Here is an 18,993-nt window from a genome sequence, read left to right as displayed (position 1 = left end):
TTGCAGTGTCATTGGTTCCCACATGAACCAAGAGGAAGGGGTATTCGTCAGTGGGTTTTATGATTCCTTGCAGTCGTTCAGTTACATCTTGGATCTTAGCCCCGGGGAGACAGCACACTTCCCGAGACATCTTGTCAGGCCCACAGATCACTGCTTCTGTTCCCCTCAGTAGGGAATCCCCTATCACCACTACACGCCTCCTCTTAGGTTTGGTCGGGGTTCTTCCGTGAGCTGTCCGTTCCAAGGTCGCCTGCACATTCCCTGAGGACTGACTTTGCTGCTCGTCTTCATATACCTGATTGACTGTAATGAGGGAGAGATCCTCAAATGGAGTCTGCTCTTCGTCTTCCATGCTAGGGGAGAGGACCTCAAAGCGATTGTGTATTTCTAAACAATCAGAGTGAACCCTGGGCCTCCTACTTCTTTGAGTCACGTTTCTCCATATATCTGGCTCCTGTGTTGGTGAACTAACGTCCTTCTCAGGGGAGTCCCCTGTCTCCTCCTTGGTGGAGACGGTGTTCTCTGTTGCTTCCAAGAAGAGCTCCAGCTCTCTAATTCTTTGGAGCGTAGCTACACGTTCCTCCAGTTGCTGGACTTTGTCTTTTAAGAGGGCAATCAACATGCAATTGCTGCAGGTAAAGCTGCCTGCAACCTTTGGCAAGATGGCAAACATTGCGCAGGAACCACAGGCGACTGCAGCTGTTCCCTCCCCCTCCATCTTGAGAACGTGTCGTTGGGGGTGGCTACAGTGGTCCTCCATCATAAAAAGTGTGAAGACAGGACAAATAACTCCCCCCACAAGAAAAACACCTAGGTCTCCCCCAACAAACGTTTGAGACTAGCTCCCTTAAATCTAAAAGATGGATCAAACTGCGCGCGCCGCTAGGCGCGCACCACTGCCCTGCTAGGTCTGATAAGCTCCTCCCACAGCTAATCCCCTGCCTCAACAGAAACCCTGCCCCCTCTGACCTTTGCACAGGGAGAACAGCTAATCAGCCACAAAGAAACACACAAGAAAACCTTTTTTGCTCCTTCTTCAACTGCTGCCCTGCTAGGTCTGATAAGCTCCTCCCACAGCTAATCCCCTGCCTCAACAGAAACCCTGCCCCACTCAGAAATGTGGGGGCTGGGGGTCCTCCGCTGCATTCAGCTTCAGCTTCTGTAGCTGTGCATCCGCTTCCTGTGTGCTGTTCATGCCCTTTGTTTGCCTTGACTGAGTCATCCCAGGTTCTGGTCCTCCCAGAACCCTTTCGCTGTGTGCATTTCCCTGCCATCTGCCCAGATACTGTTCAGCCAACGGGCTGTTTCTTTCTCTTCTCAGGGCCTGTGCCATTAACACCCTTGGTTGTCTTTTGCTCTTGCCTTCCTCCTCTGATCTCAGGGAGAAGAAGACAGCTTCCTAGAAAAGGTAACAGTTGGTTTGCTATCCTCTAGATGTTCTTGTAGCGGGCTCAAATCAGGTACAGGCAACGCCCCGTTTACACGGGGGTTGTGTTCCGAGGTACCGTGCGTTTAAATGAAATTGCGTATATTGGGGACAGCATTGGAAAAGCCTGCAAACACCCTCTAAACTTCCGGAAGCCCTTTTGAAAGGCCTTTTGAAAACCAGCAGCCTCCCTGCAAAACTCCTTGCTCCAACTCTCCGCAGGCCTGAGAGGTCGGTGCCAAAGCTCCTGGGAGGGAGTCGAGATGCTGTTTCCATGCCACTTTGCCGCTTTTGTGCTCTTGGGGTGGACATTTTTGCCCCTTCAAGTGCCCCTTCCAGCTTTGCGGCAGTGTGCATGTGCCTCGAAGGCACGTAAATGGAGTTGCCCTTGTCAACGATCAGCAGCTGCTCCATGCAGTGGCAGCTGGTCCCTTAGGGCAAACCAGGCACTACCCCACCAACCTGACTTTCCTCTCAGGCAACCCGCACCTGCCTGCCTTCTGACTCAAATCCAGTCCAGGTGGTGGCTCTAGCTCTCTGCTTTGGTCTCTTCCCTAGTCTCAACGTGGCCCTTGTAGAACTCGGCAGAGGAGAACGGAGACGAAACCAGAATTTGCCAGCACTGCTTGTCACTGATTTTGCGCTGCTTGACTCTGGGTCCGCTTGCGATTGGCAGCACAGGAGGCAGAAAGCCCAGTCTCATGATGCAGGCGCCAGCCCCCTCTGGCCCCAAGAGCCAGTTTTCTCCTTGTCTCTGTGCTCAGCCACTGCTGCACAGGCTATGCCACTCTGGCTTACTCTTACCACCTGAGCACTGGCATTTGGGAAGCGGTAGTGGCTGCTTTGGGGTGGCTCAGGGAAATGTCACTCCTCTCGAAATCAGATCTACTTGGGTGTATTATCCTAGCCACAAGGAGACAGTGGTGACTGTCAATTTGGACAGCTGTAGACATTTAGAACCATGGAGGATATGTTTATCAGTGGCTATTTCTTGCCACTATTATCACAAACCACATGCTTTTGATTACCAGTTTCTGGGGAACATGATGGACAGAGTGCTCTTGTCCCCGTGTCCCCATGGACTCCCAAGGGCATGTGGTTGGCCATTGTGGGAACAAAATGCTGATCTAACCCAGCAAGGCTCCTGTGTTCTTTAGCAGGCACCAGCTACTCTTGCACTAAGACTCTGATACAGCATGTGTCATTCCCCACACCAATACACTCTCTCTCTCTCAAGACAGGGGCGGGGAGTATTGGCAGGTGGGGGGGAGGGAGGATGAACTGGGTCCTAATCCACAGCTGCCCTGGGGATGAGGGGATCAAATTCTCCATCCTTGCCAACTCCTTTTAGTGATGGGCTGCTTGCCACTGCTGTGCGCCTAAAGCTCTCTTGCTCCCCCTTCCTCTCTTTCTCTTTCTCTTGAGGTAGCTTGAGATAGAACTAACCACCCTGAACATTTCTGGAGAGGAAGATGGGAAGGAGACCGGAGGCATGGTTCACCAGCTGCTGTGTGCTGCATTGCCCAGACAAAGTCGTGGGCTGGGGCTCCAGCTGTTGTTCAATTTCTACCACTGCCTCTGCAACGTGCTCTAGACAAGGGGTGGTGAACATGTGACCCCATCATCTCATCATGCTGGCTGGGGCTGCAGCCCATCAACCTATGAAGGCCCATCCATGTTTTGTTGCTGTTTTTCTTACTTATTTCCTGCCCTTCACCCTAAGGTCCCAGGGCAGGTTCCAGCAATTTAAATAAAATGTTAGCCAAACCTCATGTCCACAGCTGCATATTTAGTAAGCTTTTGGGTGAACTGCACATCCGGAGTGGGGGGATTACGAGCTGCATATTAATAGGGGAGGGGGAGCTTGGATTTGGGGTGCAAGCCATTTGTTTTTTGTTTTCCCCCTTGAGATGCTTGCTGTGGCTAGGGCCGGGCGATATGTCAATATAGATATATTTTCAAATCAGCTTGAAGTCTAGATAGTGAGACTGGTTTCATAATTTCTGACCTGGCAATATATTGCGAATCATGATGTGTGTGTGTACTATGCAAAAAACACCATGTGGGGGGAAACTGTGAAGCCAGACAATGTTTCTCGAGATTCCTGCAGCCCCTGTGGACTCTGCCAGTTCAGCTTTCCCCTGCCCTCCTGCAGGGGGCAGCAAAAATCACAATGCGGGGGAAACCGTGAAGCCAGCCAATGCCTCTACATAGCTCCATCTTAATTTGTCACCTTCCTGCTCTAAAATTTCCCAGTATTTTGGCCATTTAGCCTCCATGTTCAGTTTTTTCAAAGCTTTCGCTTCCATAGGTGATAGCCACCTTGGTGTTTTACTCTCTAGAAAGTCTTTATACCTTATCCAGACATTAAACAGTGATTTCCTGACAATATGGTTTCTAAATGCCTTATGTGCTTTAACCTTGCCATACCAAAGATATGCATGCCACCCAAATATATTGTCATACCCTTCAAGATCCAACACATCCGTGTTCTCAAGAAGCAGCCATTCCTTCAGCCAGCAAAAAGCTGCTGACTCATAGTAAAGTTTTAAGTCTGGCAGGGCAAACCCCCCTCTGTCTTTAGCATCTGTTAGAATTTTAAGTTTTATTCTGGGCTTTTTGCCCTGCCAGACAAATCTAGATATGTCTCTTTGCCACTTCTTGAAACAATCCATCTTGTCAATGATTTGCAATGATTGGAATAAAAATAACATCCTCGGCAATACATTCATCTTAATAACAGCAATTCGACCCAGCAAGGAAAGCTTCAAATTTGTCCAAATTTCTAAATCCTTTTTCATCTCTGACCAACATTTCTCATAATTGTCTTTAAATAAATTCACGTTCTTAGATGTCATATTCACCCCCAAATATTTAACCTTCTTTACTAGTGTTAATTCTGTCTCCTTCTGAAACCTCTCTCTCTCTATCGGTGTCAAATTTTTCTCCAAAACCTTAGTTTTCGTTTTGTTCAGCTTAAAACCTGCCACTTGACCAAAGTCCTGGATTACTTCTAAAGCCCTCTTGGTGCTAGATATCGGCTCCTGTAATGTCATCACTAGATCATCTGCAAAGGCTTTGAGCTTATATTGTTTAACTCCGACCTGAATACCTTCAATCATTTGGTCCCTTCTAATCATATTTAGCAAAACCTCCAGGACCAAAATAAAAGCAATGGGGAAATTGGGCAACCTTGTCGTGTCCCTTTCTCAATTTTAAACTCTTCTGTAACCATATTATTTACTATCAATTTAGCTTTTTGTTCAGAGTATATCGCACCTATACCATTTTCAAAGTTCTGACCAAACCCCCATTCCATGAAGATTTTTCTTCATAAAACTCCAAGAAATGAAATTGAAATTGAAATTGCAGAGTTATGATAAGCTTAAGGAGAAGGTGCGAGACTGGTTACATTATTTTCAAATAAGAGAGGTTTATAACTTGGACAAAAAAATTGGTTTCCAGGTGGAAAAATCAAAGTTAGAAACAGAATTGTTAGAACCCAATGTAAAGACACTTTTGAGAATGTATAATCTGCTGTTGAAATGGAATATTGAGGAAGAAACGGTAAAATCGGCAATGATAAAATGGGCACAAGACATAGGCCACAACATCATGTTCGCTGACTGGGAGAAGTTGTGGACCACCAGGATTAAATTTACGGCATGCAATGCCTTAAGAGAGAATATTATGAAAATGATGTATAGGTGGTACATAACCCCAGTCAAGCTAGCAAAGATATACCATTTGCCCGATAATAAATGTTGGAAGTGTAAAGAAATTGAAGGTACTTTCTTTCACCTTTGGTGGACGTGCCCAAGGATTAAGGCTTTCTGGGAAATGATATATAATGAACTAAAAAAGGTATTTAAATATACCTTCCCGAAGAAACCAGAGGCCTTTCTGCTGGGCATAGTCGACCAATCGGTGCTAAAGAAGGATAGAACTTTCTTTATGTACGCTACAGCAGCAGCAAGAATTCTTATTGCAAAACATTGGAAGACACAAGATCTACGCACCTTGGAAGACTGGCAGATGCAACTAATAGACTATATGGAGATGGCGGAAATGACTGGCAGAATCCCAGACCAGGGAGAGGAGTCAGTGGAAGAAGATTGAGGGAAATTTAAAATCTATTTGCAGAAATATTGTAAAATTTCTGAATGTTGATGACATTGAAATGAATTGCGGGGGTTCTAGTAACAAGATAAAATCTAAGATTAAACCAACAACAGATAAATTAATGGGCTATGAATTTGCTGAACCAACTTTGAAAAGGGATACAACAACAGGGGACGCGAGGAAGTCAGGAGAATATGTGAATTTAAGATCTAAAATTAAGAAAGAAGGAATTTTTGTGTTTTTCTTATATGTGCCTTTTCTTTTTACTATCAGTTTCTAATGTGGTGTAGAGCCAGTGTGGTGTAGTGGTTAAGAGCGGTAGTCATGTAATCTGGGGAACCGGGTTCGCGTCTCCGCTCCTCCACATGCAGCTGCTGGGTGACCTTGGGCCAGTCACACTTCTTTGAAGTCTCTCAGCCCCACTCACCTCACAGAGTGTGTGTTGTGGGGGAGGAAGGGAAAGGAGAATGTTAGCCGCTTTGAGACTCCTTAAAGGGAGTGAAAGGCGGGATATCAAATCCAAACTCTTCTTCTAATGTACGTATTTTTGTATTTTGTATTTTTATGCTTAATGTGTGTATTGTTGTATTTTGTAGTATGTATTTTGTGTTTTTATTTTCTTCTTGTCCTTGTCTTTGTATCTTTTCTATATTTTGTAAAATTTAATAAAAAACATTTAAAAAATAGAAATAAAAAAATACATAGCTCCATCTTATTTCAGACATCGTGCTATATTGGTGTATTGCAATGTTTAGCTAGTGATATATCACCGTGTTGAAAGCCAGCTATCATCCAGCCCTAGCTGTGGCCTCAGAGGGCAAGACTTGTCCACCCAGCTGGAGCAAGGAAAGAATGCATACAGGCACACATTCTGTCAGGCTCTCATGCCAGTCCCGCTTGTCATTGGACCTCCAGGAGAAGCAGTTTCTGGATATCGTACCCCAGGATGGTGATGACTCCACTGAGCGGCCAAGGAGATCTGGCTTTTGGTGGACCACCTCTTCAAGAATGCCTGCCACCAGGTGAGCTGAGGGGGACGGTACCATTGAAAGGATGGGTGTGGGCTGGAATCCAGTACCAGTTTTGGGGTGTGCAGGTTCCAAACGTCCCAATTGATTTATATCTTAGCTACCGACTCGCTCTTACAAACTCCTGCTGTGAGTATAGTGGCACCTTGGTGGAGCGGCAGCGGGTGGGACATCCAGCATACGGTCTTCCTTAGAGCGGCTCAGAAGAACCCAAGTGTTCACAACCATTGTCTGTCTCTTCCTAGCAAAGCGGCTCTCTGAGACTCGCCACTAGAAGAAGCGGGGAATGATTTCACTCTCCCATTGCCCCAAATCATGAGAAGGGGAGTAGGAATGCTACTGTGGAAAGCAGGCAGGATACAATTCTCAGCCCTTGTGCCAGCTCTCTTGTGAGGGGCTTCTCTCCATTGTGGCATTCGTCGACCTCACATTATGCACCTCAGGGCTGGATTGTTCTTCATGCTATCCAGGATGTACCTCATCCCTTCCGAACGCATGGGTGATGCTCTGCTTCAGGAGGACCTCTTCCAGACCCCGGGGACGCAGGACGAGCTGCAGGAGAGAATTGATTGCCTGGACACCAGCATTCCCGAGACGATCCGTATCCTCTTTGGGGGACATTGTTGGGGAGCAGGGCTGCTTGGTGGTTTTCTTTCGCTCTTGGCTGGAGTGGACCTCACTTTTATATACCTGGTGTCTTAGGTTCCTAGGCCACCCCATCCTTAAGGCTCTGGGACACAGCACAATGAAATGCCCACAGTCAAGTCCAGTCATGCATCCAAACAGCTTCACAGCTTTAACCCCCATTTGAAAACATCAGCCGGGCTAGATAGAGCAGAGGTGGGGAATCTTGACAGGGCCGCAGGCCCCACATCTAGCATCATACGTGGTGTCAGGTGTGGAGACATGGCTGCAAAGGAGCTTCAAGGGTGCGTTCAATTGTTCTTTGGCAAGCAGGGTTTCTTGACCGCACTTTTGGAGTTGACCACTAGTATTTGTTGTTTGGATTGAAACCATGCCTGCAGAAGGACATTTCCTCGGCAGATCAGCTTTGCCGGCAGCTTCGTCAAGAGGGGATGTGTGGGATCATTACAGTGGGGTGGCTCAGTTGGTAGAGCGTGACACTCTTAATCTCAGGGCTGCGGGTTCAAAATGTGGGGTAATAAGCAAAGGATTTTAGGTATACTAAAAACAACAAGACCGCCCATAAAATGTATGCTATTGCCATGCCAATATGAGAGGAAATTAGTTGGAGGGAGGCAAGGGATGGGGCCACGGACCCCTGCTTGGGAATAAGGGAACTAGATGGTCCTCGGTGTCCCTTCCAACTCCACAATTCTATGATCCTGTGTCTTAAAGACAAATCTTGAGGAATAGTGTGTGTGTGTTTCTGTTTGAACTTTCCCAGCCTTTGCTTTATTCTGATTTGCGCTTGCGTCCCTACTCCCCACGTGTAGAATTGCTATACCTTTGGATTTTCCTGGACATTCAAGCGTTTCCCGCATGGACACTTGTTTCCAACGGCCAAATCCCGGCGGATGGCAACCCTACCCACTTGTGCCAGATTGCCTGGCATACATTACAAGCATCTAGTCACATAGATTCTCCAGAATCCCGGGGCTAGCCCACCTGACGGGAAGAGTCCGCGACCAGAAGGAGGAGGAGTACCAGGAAGAATGGACAAAATTCAAAGATTATTTAGCTGAATATGTCAAGATAACCTAACTGGAAAAGCTTGCAAATACGAGATAGGCTTAGGATTTAAATATGTAAGGATAGGAATTAAGATGTTTCAAGCTAGATTAGAAAGAATGAAAGATGTGAAGTGATCAAGTTAATTTTTTTTTTTTTTTAGAAGATTGATTTTGGAAAACTGTAAATAAGGAAATACAATGAAATTCAACCAGGGGGATTTGAGGAAGTCACTTACCAATGTTATCAAGATTGGTTTAATTACAATTAGGATGTATGTATGTATGTATGTATGTTTGTTTGTTTGTTTGTCTTAATTTTTTGGGGGAAAATTAATTAAAAAAACTGAAAAGAAAAACACCATAGATTATCCAGAATCCCAAGCAGCGACACTGTGAAACTTTCATGGGAATAAAAGGTAGGGGGGAAGGAGGCACAATGTCAAGCAGGCAACAGAATAAACCCGAGCACTGTGGGTCTAAAACCGGCCCCCGAATCTCTTGCTCCCCACTCTGCCCTTCTGACAGTAACATTTTTTTGCTTGCTGGATGGCTGTGTGCAATGAGAGCTCAGTCACTGAGGAAGGGTGCTGGCCCAGTGGGAGAAGTATGTGCTTGGCATGCAGGCGATCCAAAAATCCATTCAAGAGCAAAATTCCAGTTCTCATGTTTTCTGTCGAAATGGCTAATTTAAAGGGGAATAGCATGGTGCCTTCCACAGAGTCAGACCATTGAGCCGCCTAACTCCTTAAGGGAGGACCAGAGCTCGCTGGTGATGCAGGTCCCAGAACAGTCTCCAGCATCTCCAGGTGAAACTGAAAACATCACCTGCCTGGAACCTTGTAGAGCCACTGCCAATCAGTACAGACAGTGCTGAGTTAGGTAGCTAGGATCCATCCACCATCACCCTTTGCCCGAAGCAAAGGCACATCGCTGGTCCAAATCTTTGAAAGACTTTCCCTGCTCACCAAGCCACCTGCCCTCCTTTATGCATTGCCGATGGCTTATCAAAGGGATCCTCACTGCAAGTCTCATCAAGGCAGACAGCTTGATGAAATCTTGGCGCCCTTGCTTTCAAAATGCTAACAGGGACAATGGCACCAGTGGACCTCTGGACTCACAGGGTGCAGCTTACTTGGGAGCCATCAATTGTACACATTTGGAATGGCCCTTGAGAAATGATGGTCTGCCTATATTCAGCAGCTTACCACCTTGTTGTTTGTTAAAAACTTGAATAAAAAGCATGCTTAAAACGAAACAGGAAAAATGAAATTTTGCTGGCTTCTTGAGAAAAGAATAATGCCTCATTATTTGTATCTGCTTTTAAATGTTGTTTCTCTTCTCTTTGTAATGAGTTTTACTGGGTCTGTGGTCAATTTAAGTTGCTTACCTTCACTAAAATATATAAATCTACTCGACTGGAAACTTTTATTATCCAAATTCAAACCCACTTTTCTTTCTTGGAATGTCCTCCATGGAAATGAGATGAGCAACTGGATAGCAAAATTCCTGGAGTGGGGAGGAGGGTTCAGTGTTCTAATAGATTAGATATGGACAGTCCTTCAGTACAGCAAAACTTGACACTTTGAAAGCTTTGAGTCCTTTCCAAAAGGACTTCACCCACTATTTAGGGGGGAAGTATGTCAGAACTGACCTTCTGCAGTACTGATTCCACATTCTTGGACTCCTAATCTTACACGTAAGTTAGAGCTGGAACCATCTCAGGCCCTATGGCTCTTGAAATGACCATGACCTATTCAGCAAAACCACAGAATCCACCTTTCTGGTGACTAAACCCCACTTGCGTTTACAAAATAAATTAACAACAGAGGAAAATCATGGAAGAAATAAAATGGCTTTTGAAATTAACAAAGGCGATTCCTTTTATCCACATGTATTACGGGACATGTTCAAAGCGCCCCTCAGGAGAAATTGCTAAAAGAAACAAAGGGATTTGGAGGGACCATGAGTGAACAGGTAGTACCAGAATGTACAGAATTGTACCTAGAAAAAGGTTACAACTGGATTACCTTTTTGTAAACAAAAACAACAACAACCCCCAAAATAAAACTCGGAAGCAGCAGGACTCCTTAGGAACTCTTCAAAAAACAAAACACAAAACTGCATATCCCTACCTAGTCACCAAATGTGAGGGGAAACGTAAACCAGCATCTTACACTGCTTTAAATGATAGCCAGGTTCTGCAATTTTTTACCACACCAGAAGTAAAAGCACGGGGCATTAATAAGTTTTTGAAAAATCATGCACTTCATTTGTAGGTGTAATGGTTGTAGGGGTTGCTCGTGCGTAAGCCTGTGGCAACACCTGGCTGGGTTGCCTGAGTGAACCTTTCCTGTCCAGACAGCCACTCACTCGTGGCTGTCTCAATTGCTGGCAGAATCCGTCAGTGGGCATTTCTTAAACTTCTTCCAGCAAAGAAGTTCTTTGATGCCCAGTCTCCTCCTACTCTCCCTGCGCGGAAGCGTTCTGCGCAAGGAGGGCGTAGGCAGCAGAGGACTCTTCCTCTCTCCGCTGGTCCCCGGCAAGGAGTCATGTGACCGCATCTCTGATTCCCCCATCTGCCCCCCTTCTCCACTGGAGCTAAGCTGATTCCCTTCCCCAGAAGATGGGCTGCCTCTCCCAATCCCGGGACGCTCTCTGGGATCCCTTTGGAGCTTGCTCTCTCCCTCCGGCACTGATGGCAGTTCCCTGACAGTAGGCAAGGGAAAGCTTTCTGAAATGTACAAAATCTTACTAAGACACACAATCTGTTGAAATGACCAAGCGGCGGACGAGATTCGGGGACAGTGGTGTGCCGCCTGGGGAAATGTTCCTTTCCATTCACCTTAAGCAAAGATGTGGTGACCTTGTGCATCCATAAATAACTTTCGGAAATGTATTTCATTACTTCCCAAAGCTTCTCAATGGGCTACCAAATGGCATTTCTTTCTATTTGGGATGAAACTGGGGAAGCAGCTTTAGAAGAAGGGGTTGCTGACATTCACTGGCCTGGAAAACACCTGATGCCAATATGATGGCAAATTGTGGGTGGTGCATTGATGGAGAAACTAAGGCAACAAATGGGGACATGACGCCACCGGTGTTCTAAAGATACATTTCATGTAAAGATTATGATGGGCTTCTTCAAATGCCCATAGCCTCTTACAAGCAGAGGTTTTAGATCAATTTTCCGTAAACCTCTGTCTTAAATAGTTGTCACTGAAAATACGACCCAACAATGCAATGCTGGACTCATCCCTCCCGTCAGCGTGCCTGGAAAACACGGGTCCCAGTAGTTTCCGCCTTACTCTGCTCCTTTCTCCGTGAAAGGCTGCTCTTTAGCTTTCACATCGGAGCAAACCTCAACCCACCCCCTCCCAAAGAAACCTTTTTTATGAGCCCCCCTACTCTGCGTGTGCTTTCTTTGGCTCCTGTCTCAATGTGCAGAAATTGAGCACATGAATTTTTCCAAGATCAAATGCATGGATCATGCAGCTGCAAAGAGGTCTACCCAGCCGCTCCCACAGGCAACATGGAATTCTTCTGTGCAATTTACTGTGTTGTTGCTGCTGTTGTTAAAGATGTAAGACAAGCCTATATTGCACTTCATTAAAAATGCCAGGTCACTTCACAACAATATACTGATGGACTCAGTAGAATCAGCAATCAGTACTGGGGCAGGGGCCTTGGCTGGCACCCTGCAATGCACGGCCCCTGCGCCAGTCCTGAGGAGGCTCAAGGCCAGGGGTCAGCAACCTTTTTCAGCCGTGGGCTGGTCCACCGTCCCTCACAGCATGTGGGGGGCCAGACTATATTTTGGAGAGAAAAAATGAACGAATTCCTATGCCCCACCAAGAACCCAGAGATGCATTTTAAATGAAAGGACACATTCTGCTCATGGAAAAACACATTGATTCCCGGACTCTCGGTGGGCCGGATTGAGAAGACGATTGGGCCGCATCCGGACCCAGGGCCTTCGGTTGCCTACCCCTGCTCAAGGCAATCACTTCCTGCACTTCACCTTAACGCAGAAGACGGCCCAGTTGTGCTCAGATGCTCAAAATTCCCCTTTCACCTTTGAATCTTTGGAGGGTCTGTTTCAGTTGGCATCGGGACAGCTCACCTAGCAGTGCAGCTGCCTTTATTGCAGAGGCAGGAAGTTTCCTTCCTTTCATATTCAGGATTTCTGTACTCTCATAGAAATAATAAAATGGTTTCTGCTGTTTGTTAAAAGTCATGAATGAACTCTCACAACTCGTTGATAAGGTAGCTTGCTTGTGTTTCGAGAAATCGTATAAGAGGAGCATTATAGGAAGTTGCACTTGACAGAGTCAATCTAGCCCAGCACTGCCTACACTGACTGGCAGCAGCGCTGCAGGGTTTTCAAACAGGGGACAGTCCCAGCCCTGTTTGGTGGAGATCCTGGACTGAACCTGGGATCTCCTGCATGCAAAGCAAGGCCTCCCTCAACTCGGGAGGCGTGAGTTCTCTACTGTATTTCAACAAATGCTTTCACTTTATCATTTCATTTTCATCTGTATATTTTGTGCACATATTTTCCTGTATATTTTAGACAGAGAGGAGTAGCAATAGGGTTAGAGGCAAGGTTCAGAGTTAGTGTTGTGTGAGCATTTTAAAGCAGTTGAGTTTAAACAGGAGGGGATTTCACCTGAAGAGATGGCCAGCATCGTGAATCTGTAAGTAGGATTTCGTCTGCTTCTTTTTTGTAATCTTCTGGGGCGAGGGCTTGGGGTCCCCCACACGGCCAGCATCCCCATGGAATTCAACCCCTTCCTGAACAGCTTAACTTCTCTTCCCACCCGCCTTCCCATTCTCCCTCAAATCTCATTGCAGCTCAGCTGGTTAGAGGGAGCTGCAGATAGCACCAAGGTTGCAGGCCCGATTCCCATAAGGTACAGCTGCATATTCCTGCATTGCAGGGGGTTGGACTAGATGACCCCCGGGGTACCTTCCATGATCATTATTTTGGGATGCTTTTTATTACATTCATAGCCCACTTTTCATCCAAGCAGTTCAAGGTGGCATTTACGGCTTGCCTTTCCCCCTGTTTTTCCCCTCACAACAAACCTGTTAGGCAGGCTAGGATGAGAGTGACTGGACCCAACATCAAACAGTGCACTTCATGACTGAGTGGGGATTTGCACTCGGATCTCCCAGGTCCTCCTAGTCCAGAATTCTAGCCACTATACACCCCCCCTCTCTCTACCCCTTCTCCGTTTCTCAACTCTTCAGCCATCAACTGCAACAGACAGGCGTTCTGTCAGTCTTCCTGTCAGTCACTCTGGCTCTAAGAGAGTTTTCATTGCATTCTTTGGCTCATCTATGCCTTGATGCTTTGACGACCTTCCTAGCAGCCCCCTTCGCTCTCCAGGCAGGGCTGCTGTCCTAACAGCATTATGCTGAGGGCTCTTTTAAATGCTGGAAATGCTTCCCTTATCTTTGCTTTGCTGGGGGTGGGGGTAGTGTTGGAATCCCCCCCCCCCACATACATGAGATGCACCACTGTGTTCCTGTGGAGAGCCGTTTGGGGTCTGTGGGTGCATAAAAAAACAAAAAGAGCCCTATTGCGTGGCGAGTTCCCGCCCCCCCCCAAGTGGAAATAAAGACACATGACACAATTATTTCAGGTTAATGGGCTAAATATGGCCACAACTTTATTGGTTACAGGTGATGAGTGGTATTGGCTTAGGCATTGGTCCTAACTGACTATCCGGCTTCAGCCCGTCCGCTTGAAGTCCGGGAAGGGTTAACCACCAGTAGGGGGAGTCCTGCTGATGCACATCAACTCGCAACCCGCCCCCCGGGTTTTTTATCAACTGTACCCCATATTCATCACAATTATAACAAATAAAGGCTTGACATATCTCGCTTTGCATGTCATGAGTCTATCTCATATATTAGTTTCACCATTTTTAAGTTGAATTACTGAAATAAATGAACTTTTCCACGATATTCTAATTTCCCGAGTTTCCCCTGTATGTGTGGGGTTTTGTGTCAGCATCACTTGCGTGGGTTCACTTACTATTCCCTTGTTGCATTTCCTTGGTGGTGAGAGAGGTTGGGGGGGGGGTGACCTAGGGTGTGGTTGGTGGTCTTTGGTTGGCTGCAGGGAGATTTGTTTTTGTGTGTGAGTGGGCACCTAGGGTACAAATAACTAGGAACCTCATCAAACTATACCTCCACAACTACAACCCCTCGTGGCGACAAATCAACAAATACCCGAGGAGATGCAACAACACCACATGCTCCTTTCCTTGTTGATACGATGTCCCGCAGCTGAAGTAGTGTGTGAAATGATATGGGTCTGCCTGCAACTGTTAGGCCACCCGTATTTGTGTTATGGCTATGCTGCAAAGACTCCCTGCCTTCTCTTACACACACACAACCCATTTTGGTTGTAGGCTTCTGTCTCAGGTTTTGAAATGTGTTGGGGAGGGGGCTTTACTGGGTTGTTTTTCACCTTTATTATGCATTTTGTGTTTCGATATTGCGATTTTTATGTTGGAACCAGTGCTTTTTTTCTATTAAAAAAATGTTTGGGGTACTCTCATTTTGACTCAAGAAAATCACCATTTTATAGTTCAAATCGGGGAAAATAAATGCAGTACAGTAAATGGACAAAAGTGCAAAGATTCACAAAATGTTTCGGGGTGTGCGTACCCCTGCATCCCCCCAGAAAAAGCACTGGTTGTAACTGAGACCTGTGGGTATAGGGCGGTATAACAACAACAACAACAACAACAACAAGGTCTGCCCCTCTCCTTCTCTTCTAGGTTCAGGCGACTGAGGGACATGGCAGCCCGCAAGAAGAAGGGGACCCGCAAAGTCCCCAAGAAGTCCAGGGTTGCTGTGGGCCCACGTGAGCAAATGCTTCCTTTTCATTTTGGAGCGTAAGGAGGGGTGGTCTCAATGCTCTAATCCTCAACTGTGGAAAATAAGTAGAAATGAACTAACCTGCCCCCATGTCCTTTCCTGCTTCTCTTGTTGCAGATGGTTCAGAGACTGGCAGGGTCTGGGCATCGCCTGTGGTTAGTATTTGAGAAAACAGCACAGTACATACGAAATCCCTCACCCCCACCCCCCCATCCACCAGTGCTGTATGTACCCCCATTTTGGCGGTCTCAGATGCAGAGGAGCCCTCCTGCCATGAACTGACAGCCTGACTCTTGCCATTTCAGCAACTGGAGAAGGATGAGATGTTGCTCTGCTGCGTGCTGGCCACTTGCTCGGAGGCCCGCCAGAAAGAAAAGGACAGGTTGAGGTACTCCAAAAAGATGGCCGTCAAGGCAGTTGCGGTGAGCGAGAGGTTGCATGAGATATCCAGGGGTGAGGTGGGCAGGAGAGCTGGGGATGGGATTGGGGGGATGCTGGGCAGAAGGAAGGCCTGGCAGGGTCTGGCCAAGAGAAGGGTTGTGCAGGCATTTGGCATGAAATTGCCAATTCCTGCACTGAGTTTGGGGTTGGAGGAATCCACCTGATGTCCGTAGTGAACTGACGTTCCCCCCCCCCCTGCCCTCTGTTCTCTATCAGGATCTCATGGGACGGATTGCGTGCTTTACGCAGCCTGAATTGGTCCTTGCTACGGCACTGGAAGCCCTTTACCAACTGAGGTATACCGGGGTTTTTGAGCTTGACGAGGAGCTGGCGGGGGGAGGGGAACAGAATGTGGAAAGGTGTTACCAGACCTTGCCACTGCAGTGAATTCGATTGGAAGATTTGCTTACAATTTCTTGGGTTTCTTGCGTTCAAAAAGCTTTATTCATGCAGCAACTATTTACAGGATGAGTGGAGATGTGAGAGAGAAAATAGAAGCTATATTGTCTAGAGATGACTGCGAAATGGCTCAGCTTTTAGGGGTGGGATTAACTAAGACCTAGAGGCTTGCAACCAAGTGCCAGGTAGACTGCCACATAAACAGTGCCCTGGTGTGTTTATTTTACCTTTATTCATTTTTACCCTGTAAAATCTATACGCTGCTTGATTGTCAAAAGTGGTTTAAGCTAACACATGCATTCACTATAAAAAAATTCCTTCCAGTAGCACCTTAAAGACCAACTAAGTTAGTTCTTTGTATGAGCTTTCGTGTGCATGCATACTTCTTCAGATACACGCACACGAAAGCTCATACCAAGAACTAACTTAGTTGGTCTTTAAGGTGCTACTGGAAGGAATTTTTTTATTTTGACTATGGCAGACCAACACGGCTACCTATCTGTAACTGGAAACATGCATTCACTAGAAGTTCAAGAGAATGACATGTATTTGATGCTCCCCCCACCCCACCCCCAATATGTGGAAGACTCCAAGGAGACAGAGTCTAAAAAGGTTTCCCTCCTTCTCTCCAGCCTCATGAAGCCCAAATTACCACTGAAGCTCCACAGCCTGATTGTGCATGCAGCCTTTGCGGCGGTCATTGAGGTCAAAACTGAGCCCGACAAGCAGGTAAGTTGTTAGCCTTGAAATTTGACTTCTCTAGTTGTTGTTTCTTCTTCACACGCTTTAAGCATTGCTCCCATTGCTCAACATCTGATCTCTCTTTCCCCTGCTTGGCGCACCCTCTCCCTCATTGCCATTGCCTGCAGGAGTTAGAGGAACGTTATACTCTGATGCTGGGAGGCCTTCTCTGGGAGGCCCCAAGCACTAAGACCCTGAACTTGCTGATGAATCTAAGTATCTTGATGGCCTCAGTGGCTGTTTGACCTAGAAAGCTTTCATGGAGAAACCGCCACCTAGCAGTGCACCTCTTGGGCCCTTCCCCTCTTGTAAGGCAAGCTGGCCACATGGACGAGCCAGCAAAGGCCCACTTGCCCAGACAGCCAAAGGAGGGCCTTGGATGCAGAGCTACAATTTGGGGCTGGAGGACATTGCCATTTTAGAACAGAAACGGATCTCTCTCTGAGAGTGTAAAGGGCTTCACAGTGGTCTGCCTCTTTTCCCCAGACCAGCCTCCTGATCCTGAGGTCCCCTTTCCTCCCACAGGAACTGAGAGGTTACACAACAAGTGCGATTGCAGCGGAGAGGCAAGGTAAGTCTCTCACCTTTGGCACCTTCACAGCCCCAAGAGGCTCCCAGAGTGGCTTGTGAAAGGATTCCCACAGGAGGAATCACAGTCTGGTATCAGGCGCACAACACAATGTGTGTCCCTGGGAGGCCGGACAAGGCTGGAGACATTTCCTGCCCTCTTCCTTGATCTTACACTTCCACCTTGGGGCCAGGCAATAGAACTCACTCATCCCATGATGGAAGCAAGTCTTCCCTGGCTTGGGTCTGCTTCCATGTTCTCTTGCACCCATTATTTGGGGGGTGGAGAGAGTTTAGGATCAGATCAGTCATCTGATCCAGTACGTTCTTTTCTTTTCTCTACAGCATGCTCTCGTCCCTCTGGAGCTGGCTCACTTCTGCCCCAAAGAAGGTAACACCCACAGCCTGGGGACATGGGACGCACTTTCCAGACTAAGGAGAGCCCACTCAGTAGCTGCAGCATCCTTGCTTGATGCAGACCTCCTGGGTCATGTGGCTGTGAAATCCTGCCACAGCACAAAGATGGCCAAACTGCAGGCTTGGAAGGAGTCGTTGCCACCAAAGACAGGATCCATAAAGCCTCCTTGTAAATAGGGTGGAATGGGGGCCAGGTCAATTTGGTGAATCAGTAAATGTGGCAGAAATTCATCTCTCTTCTCCTTCATTCTCTTCCAGATGACATAAGACTTGATGTCAGTTTCGATTATGGGGATAAGACACAAGTTTCAAGGCTCAGCGATGATGGAGAGGCAAGTTTTGCTTGCTGTTTCATTGTGTGTTGTTGCTAATTGTGATCATTGATGTTGTTTTAGAATTCTTTCCTATGCAATATTACTTTTTTATTGCTTTTAAATTGTTGCTTTTTAAGTTGTCCTTGTAAAGGAAAGTGTTCTGCTAATGTTGATTGTATTCTGAATTGCTTCAAGAAGCCTCATAGCAATGAATACTGTTAAGAGTAATAATTATTTTACCTGCCTTAATTATAATAAAGCATTGACATGCATATTTTAAATTAGCGGTTAAGGTCTTAAACTACACATTTTAATAGTTTCACATCTGTATTCTTTACTGTATTCTAGCTTATAGATTTTGATTTTAATCTACATGTATATGAGAGCCAGTGTGGTGTAGTGGTTAAGAGTGGTAGTCTCGTAATCTAGGGAACCGGGTTCGCGTCTCCGCCCCTCCACATGCAGCTGCTGGGTGACCTTGGGCCAGTCACACTTCTCTGAAGTCTCTCAGCCCCACTCACCTCACAGAGTGTTTGTTGGGGGGGGGGAGGGAAAGGAGAATGTTAGCCGCTTTGAGACTCCTTAGGGTAGTGATAAAGCGGGATATCATTTTTTAAAAAAATGATATTTATTAAGGTTTCAAAGAAAAGAATTACATGAATTAAAAAAAGAAGAAAAAGAAAGACAAAAGAAAAAATAAAAGAAAAAATACAAAATACAAAAAAAGATAAAAAACACTTAAAAATACACCAGTCTTTCCATACCTTACATTCATTTCCTTGTTTCCCTGACCTCCTCACACCTCCCTTTTTTTGTATTCCAATTCAGTTAGTTAATTCAGCAGTTTCTTTCCCTCTTTGTTTTTATCTTAATCCTTTAACATAATATATTATAACTTTGGATTCTCACCTGTTAACAATCCATTTTTACATACACCTTTATAACATTGCTGC

At 46.3% G+C, this 18,993-nt stretch overlaps 1 protein-coding gene and 1 long non-coding RNA gene across 2 annotated transcripts in view; both read left to right on the top strand.

Annotated features, from left to right (window-relative positions):
* Positions 1-7,278, top strand: part of LOC310697803 (inositol polyphosphate 5-phosphatase OCRL-like) — a gene marked incomplete at both ends in the record, with an annotated part of 51,420 nt that extends 44,142 nt beyond the window's left edge. Inside the window, 4 exon segments of the mRNA XM_083484434.1 lie at positions 1,382-1,408; positions 6,464-6,518; positions 6,521-6,570; positions 7,093-7,278. Coding sequence (XP_083340560.1) covers positions 1,382-1,408; positions 6,464-6,518; positions 6,521-6,570; positions 7,093-7,278 — 318 coding nt within the window.
* Positions 7,279-15,065: 7,787 nt separating this feature from the next.
* On the top strand, positions 15,066-15,528 carry LOC310697851. Its single transcript, XR_014521218.1, has 3 exons — positions 15,066-15,147; positions 15,279-15,316; positions 15,467-15,528. It is a non-coding gene; the product is annotated as an uncharacterized lncRNA (long non-coding RNA).
* The last annotated feature ends 3,465 nt before the right edge of the window (positions 15,529-18,993 follow it).

This window comes from Podarcis liolepis (assembly GCF_965112155.1).
Source record: "Podarcis liolepis genome assembly, chromosome: W".
Lineage (NCBI taxonomy): Eukaryota > Metazoa > Chordata > Lepidosauria > Squamata > Lacertidae > Podarcis > Podarcis liolepis.
Note: the sequence above shows the minus strand (reverse complement) of the source record. Positions and strands in the feature narration are given on the sequence as shown.